The following is a 6745-nucleotide window of genomic DNA, read 5'->3' on the forward strand; positions in this document are numbered from 1 at the left end:
CAGTTCAAACCCACCAGCCACTCCTTGGAAGGAAGGTTGGGCAATCTGCTATCCGTAGTGATACTGCCTCGGCAACCCACGGAGGGGTCGCTATGAGTTGGGTCCGACTCAATGGCACATAACAACAACAACAGGATAGATGAAGTGGCTGGGAGTAAAGTTTCTAGGAATCTCTGTTCTTTTCTGAGTTCTGGGAACTCTGAGTTCTATGGCCAACTCAAAAGGACCAGCATCCAGAGAGCCTCCCACCTGATAAGGGTCAGTGGGTCCCTCCGTCTATCCTGTACTGCCTTAAGTACTGGGCCCACTCACCTGCTCCCTGTCAGTCATGGGGCCAGGGCTGAGATGATATTGCCAGTAAAAAGAAGCAGTGATTCATTACTGTCTCACTTTATATTTATTTAGAACTTTTAACTTTTTATAGTGCCTCTGAGTTGGTTAACCATGTTCAACAACATGACATCAACAGCCCTTGTTCCTGAGGAATGGGAAGCTAGGACAAGTTGACTACTTTACTTTATCTGAAGTCACATCCTGAAAGTCTGTGAGACTTCATTGCCTAACCAGAGTGACGACAGAAGTGGCAGCAGCTATATTTGAGTCAGTCTTGCTTTGGAGCCACAGATCTGTAGCTAGTAACTGTGAGACCCTGGGCACAAGTGACTTAATATCTCTGGGCTCCAGTTTCTTTGTCTGCAAAAGAGAGAATAGTAAAGATAATACTTATTTTTCTGAGATGGGCAGATGATTAAATAAACTACTGCTTGTCATGGATTTGTAATGCATAAGGTTCTATACATAATAGGAATTCCTGTTCACATTTTGAGTTCCTGGCTGGTGCAAACAGTTAATGTACTTGGCTGTTAACCAAAAGGTTGGAGGTTGGAGTTTACCCAGAGGATCCTTGGAAGAAAGACCTGGCAATCTGCTTCCCCAAAATCAACCATTGAAAACCCTATGGAGCACAGTTCTACCCTCACACACATGAAATTGCCATGAGTTGGAGTTGACAGCAACTGATTTTTTATTAACATTACTGAAAGATGGGCATGGGGTACACTGATTCAGGGAACTTGGAACCCTGTGTGTGTGGAGTTCTTCCTGGTTGCTCATTTCACACTAACCTCTCCTTTTCCTCCCATCTCCTCTGATCCAATGCAGGTCTTGGCCATTCAGCTGAACTGGCATTTGCTGTGGAACCAAGTGATGATATTGCAGTCCCTGGGCAGCCTGTGGTGCTGGGCTGCAAGGTAGAGGGGACTCCTCCAGTGCGAATCACCTGGAGGAAGAACGGAGTGGAGCTGGCAGAGAGCACCCACTCCACTGTGCTGGCCAATGGGTCCTTGATGATCCGCCACTTCTGGCTGGATCGGGGAGGCAGCCCTTCAGATGAGGGTGACTACGAGTGTGTGGCTCAGAACCGCTTTGGGCTGGTGATCAGCCGGAAGGCTCGCATCCAGGCTGCAAGTAAGTGGATATCCCTCAGTTTCCCTGCATGTAAGTCAGGCTGGTGATCCAGGGTCAGTGGGCGTGGCTAGAACACAGAGACAGGAAGAGAAGTCCCATCTTATGCAGCTTTCTGAAAGACTAATTTCTCAAGCACAGGTCTGTTGAGAGATGCGTGGCTGTGATTTGTGGTGGTGGAATTAGAGCATATGCTTATTTGACTGACTGGAACATCATTTAATAAGAATGTAGCTAAAGACTTGTGGCCGGAGAGAGAGAGGGAGAGAAAGAACTGAGAGCATGAATGAAAGCAGGCTTTATCCAACTCTGGGTTAGTGTGTCTTGGTGTCATATCATGAGCATCCCAGCCCATTGTGATTCTTGTGTTTAAGGATAAGCATTTGTCATACTTTGTGGATGATTTAAGACAGTTTTGAAGGATAATTTTAGTCACATGTAGTTTTTACTTTATGTGCTGACTTTCAAACCTAATCCTTGGGTAGGATAAGATCTCATTACACCAATAATGGAGTCCCTGGGGGTTTGGGGTAGTACAAACAGTTAATGTGCTCAGCTGCTAACCAGAAAGTTGGAGATTTGAATCTACCCAGAAGTGCCTCAGAAGAAAGGCCTGGTGACCTACTTCCAAAAAGCCAGCTTTGAAAAGAGAATATACCCATGACCAGATATAAGTTTGGCAGACATTATTTCTACATATGTATTTGTACATGTCATAAGAATGTCCATATTTATAATAGAGCTAACTGGGAAAAGATAGGACAACTTCTTCAAACCAACCAACAAACAAAAACACTCACTTTCATCGAGTGAATCCCAACTCAAAGTAACCCCTCCTTGGGTTTCGAAGGCAGTATCTCTATGGAAGTAGATTGCCCAATCTTCCTTCCGAGGAGTGGCTGGTGGGTTTGAATTGCCAGCCTTCTGGTTTGCAGTCAAATGCCTTAGGCACTATGCCACCAGAGCTCCTAGGACAATTTCTTAGCCACAGCTAAACACCGTGAGGTAGTGAGTCACTGGGCCTGTGGGCTCAGGACCATGGTCGCAGAGGACATCAAGCTCAACTGGCCTAATACACTGTACAAAAATATTGTTCTACATCCTACTTTGGTGAGTTGCAATTGGGGTCTTAAAAGGTTACAGGCAGCCATCTAAGATGCAACAATTGGTCTTTCCTCATCTGGAGCAAAGAAGAGTGAACAAAATCAACAATGCATGGAAACAATCAGTCTGAGGGACTAGTGGACCATGGAAACCTCAGCCTACTTGACCCTGAGGCCAGAAGAAGTAGATGGTACCCAACTACCACTGCCAAGCACTCGAAAAGGGATCCTGGATAGAGTGGGAGAAAAATGTAGAACAAAACTCAAAATCATCAAAAAAAAAGATCAGGTTTACTGGCCTGATTCAGACGGGTAAAACCCCCAAGACCATGGACCCTAGTCACCCCTCGAGCTTGGAACTGAACACACTCCTGTGGCTTCCAGCTAAACAAGAGAGGCCTACAAGGTGAACAATTACGCCAGGGAGGTACACTCCTCAGAACAGTCAATCGTGGGAGATCAGAAAGGCAGCACTTGCGCAGGGAGATAGCTCAGAGGGCAGAAATGCGTAGGAAAGAAGGACATAGGGAAAGGGTAACTGTGGGGAATAAATGGAAGGAGAACTGTTAAATTGTGAGGATTGCAATCAATGTCATGAAACAAAATGTTTGTGAACTGTTGAATGGAAAACAAATTCACTCTGTAAACTTGTACCCAAATCACACTTCAAACAAACAAACAAAAAACAGCCATTGAAAACCCTGTGGAACAAGTTCTACTCTGACACACATAGGGTTGCTGTGAGTTGAAATCGACTAAATCAGCAGCTTTTATTTATTTATTCATTTTAATATATACCAGTGATGGCAACTAAAAACAACAACAAAGTTTTGTAGCTTGTCAACACTTAACTTTAAAAAAATAAATATAGTTCAATAATTTGGGAATTATGGCATCACTCCCACTTGCCTCCATACCGATGTGTTGTTTTGAATGGGAGAGGAAAGGCCAAGCAAGGTGCTTTGCTTGCACTAATGGACCACCAATGGTTACGGGGGTGAAAGGATGGCCATGCTTTACTGCCCTGCCCTGCAAAAATTCTGTGGTTGTTGCTATTCTTTTAATCTGTGTACACTCATGTGTGTGTGTTGCATAAATCAAAATTATCTGTGTGTCTTGGGGAGGTGGCAATCTGGGGAGGGTGAAGGGGAATAGTTGAGAACCATTTGGCAAATGGAAAGTGTCCTCCAGCCTGTATCTGTGGGTGTATACCCTGTGGGGGGAGCTCTGGTAGCCTAGTGCCTAAGGCACTTGACTGCTAACCAGAAGGCTGGCAGTTCAAACCCACCAGCCACTCCTCGGAAGGAAGATGGGGGCAATCTACTTCCGTAGTGATACTGCCTCGGAAACCCAAGAAGGCATCGCTATGAGTCAGGTCCCACTCGATGGCACATAACAACAACAGCATACTCTGGGGGAGGGGTGCTTAAACAGGCTGTTTTGAGACTATTTTGTTTGTAGTAATTCTAGCTAACACTTAGTAAGCATTTGCTGCATGCTGGATACCCCACCTAAGTACCTTACATGAATTATCTCATTTTGTCATCACTCTGAAAGAGCTCTGGTAGTGCTGTGGCTAAAGCACTGGGCTGCTAACCTAAAGGTCAGCAGTTCAAACCCACCAGTTACTCCATGGGAGAAAGATGGGTCAGTCTGCTTCTGCAAAGATTTTTACAGCATTGGAGATGCTATGGGGCAGCCCTACTCTGTCCTATAGGGTCCTTGTGAGCCAGAATCGACTCAATGGCAATGGGTTTGGTTTGGTTTTAGTCATCACTGTGAACCTAGGAGGTAAGAAATTTTGTTGTTGTTGGGGGCTGTCAAGTCAATTTTTGACTCATAGTGACTCCATGTGATAGGGTAGAGCTGCCCCACAGAATTTTTGTTTTTTTCCATAGGGCGGCTTTCTAGGCTGTAATCTTTATGGAAGCAGATTGCCAGATCTTTCTCCCAAGGAGCCACTGGGTAGGCTCAAATTGCCAATCATTTGACTTGGTGCTGAGCGCTAAACTGATGCACCACCACCAGGGCTCCTCCATCCCCCTTTTGCAGATGAGAAAACAGACTTAGGGGTGTTAAATGACGTTTTGGTAACCAGAGGAGCCAGGACTGTAGTGTGGGCAGTGTGAACCCCACACTGTCCTGCTTAACTCCTGTGGCATGCTGCCTCTTTCCTGCCAGGTCACTGCTTTCCTCCTGGCTCTGAGGGCATTCGCGCAGTTGCTCTGAACAGGCTGGGCTGGTGAGTGATAAATCATTCTGAGGCAGGAGCCCTGGCGATGGGTTTAAGATACCCCTTTGTTCCAAGGAAGGCTGATCCAGGCCCCCATATGGAGCTTGCTGGGAGGCAGCCCTGGACTTTGAGACCAAATCACTTCTGGCTCAGCCACCCCTCCACCCCCCAGGCCTGCCTGCGCTATCGCTATGGTGGAAGGCTAGGGCAGCCTCAGAGCAGATGGCTGGGTGTGAGGAACAGAAGCATGGACGAAGGGTGTCCACTCGAGGAAGATTTGCAGATGGGAGAAATGCAACTTCTCAAGGACAAGCTCCCCACGCTCTGCCTGTCCTGTGAGGGATATATGGTCCCTGCTGAGGCCTCTGCATGGTGGGGCTAGAATGCTGGGAGATAACCCCCAGGTGCTTATATATAGCTAATTGTAAATGTGCTTTTCTATAAATGGTAATGCCTTCAAGATGTTTGGTTTCCTTAAACTCCTAATAATATAAGAACTTGAGCTGTGGGCTCTGGCTAGGGGAGGGCCTGGTGGGTAGGGTAGGCCTGGTTAATCCTGGGACAGCTGGGGACTTTGCCTCCTAGGACGTCGCCTCTCTCTCCTCCACAAGGCTGTGTGCCCGTGGGGAAATGCTTGGATGCCAAGCAACTGTGTGACTGGAGCCCCTTTTCTCACTTCACAGGCTGATGCCCCTAGAAAGCTCCAAAGCTGATTAGCTGCCTAGGTTTCCTCCCTCAGTAATAACTCCCTGTCCATGTGCCCGCAGGCACTGCAGATGTTGTGTGACACAGGAGGATGCCTTTCTAAAAAGGTGTGAGGAGCCCTGTGGAGCCCCCTGCCTCCCTGCCTGCTCCACTGGGGCTGATGCCAAGCATCCCCATAGACACACAGTCCACCCAGTGGCCTGACCCAGTGAGACAGATGTGGGTCCGGTTGCAGAGGGATCTGCCGGGGCCCTAGAGCTCCCAGAAGTTTATGTCTGGGAATGCCCTCTCTCCCATGCCAGTGGGCTCACCTGCTGTTGAGGAGAGATGGGCTGATCAGGGCTAAACCACAGGCTGATTCTTTGAGGGCTTGTTTCTAGCATCTCCCTTTTAGGATGTAATGGCTCAGAGTCCTAATAGTATTTCCAGGACTTCTGCATTCTCCACTATATACAGTTCCACGTACATGTAGTTTGATGCTAAAAACTGAGGTGCTTGGTAATGAAGAGATTCTGGACAAGTTAACCTCTTTGTGGCCCTGTTTCCTCATCTATGAAATGTGCATATAATCCTACCTTGTAGGATGGTTGTGAGGACTGACATACCTCTAAGTGGCCTCACACATAGGAGGAATTTAGTCATGGTAGTCTGTTCTTTATTCTTTACTGAAAGGCGGTTTCACTGATACCTCTTCTAAACTTAATCTTGGCTGCTGGTGGAGGTTAATCACCAGCAAAAGGAAACACCAAATCTACTCCCAGCCCCCAGCTGTCTCCCTCCCTGGGATTCATGTAGGGCGGACTCCAGGGAAATCTATCAAGGAGTGGAATTATTAGAGCCAGAGTGCAACTTGTTCTATTGTAAGTCCTTCCTGGGAGGGCTTGGGGATTCTCTAAGCCTCAGGGCACAGGCTAAAGCTGGGCTGGGCTCTGAGACACTCTGCCATTCCCTCTGGAGGGGGTCTGGGGTGGGTACATGGGTTGCTTGCCCCAGTGGGAACACATGCATTGACTCACACCTGTTGAGGTCTGTGCAACCTGGGTAACTACAAAGCAGGTTGAGGTAGCTGCAAGCAGTGGGGATGCTTTGGGGAAACCACCTACAAACCACTGTGGGATCGTGATAAAATTCAGATTTTCAATCCATGTTGTTGTTGTTGTTATGTGCCGTTGAGTCGACCCCGACTCATAGTGACCCCTCCTTGGGTTTCCGAGGCAGTATCACTACGGAAGTAGGATTG

At 47.4% G+C, this 6745-nt stretch overlaps 1 protein-coding gene across 1 annotated transcript in view; it reads left to right on the forward strand.

Annotated features, from left to right (window-relative positions):
• IGDCC3 (immunoglobulin superfamily DCC subclass member 3) overlaps nucleotides 1-6745 on the forward strand; it is a gene marked incomplete at its 5' end in the record, with an annotated part of 48410 nt that overhangs the window by 1861 nt on the left and 39804 nt on the right. The window contains one exon of the mRNA XM_007958759.2: nucleotides 1162-1467. Within this exon, the coding sequence (XP_007956950.2) occupies nucleotides 1162-1467 (306 nt within the window). The remainder of the gene's footprint in view (nucleotides 1-1161; nucleotides 1468-6745) is intronic.

The sequence above is a fragment of the Orycteropus afer genome, unplaced genomic scaffold, assembly GCF_000298275.1.
Source record: "Orycteropus afer afer isolate SDZICR_OR568_19922 unplaced genomic scaffold, OryAfe1.0 scaffold00015, whole genome shotgun sequence".
Taxonomy (NCBI): domain Eukaryota; kingdom Metazoa; phylum Chordata; class Mammalia; order Tubulidentata; family Orycteropodidae; genus Orycteropus; species Orycteropus afer.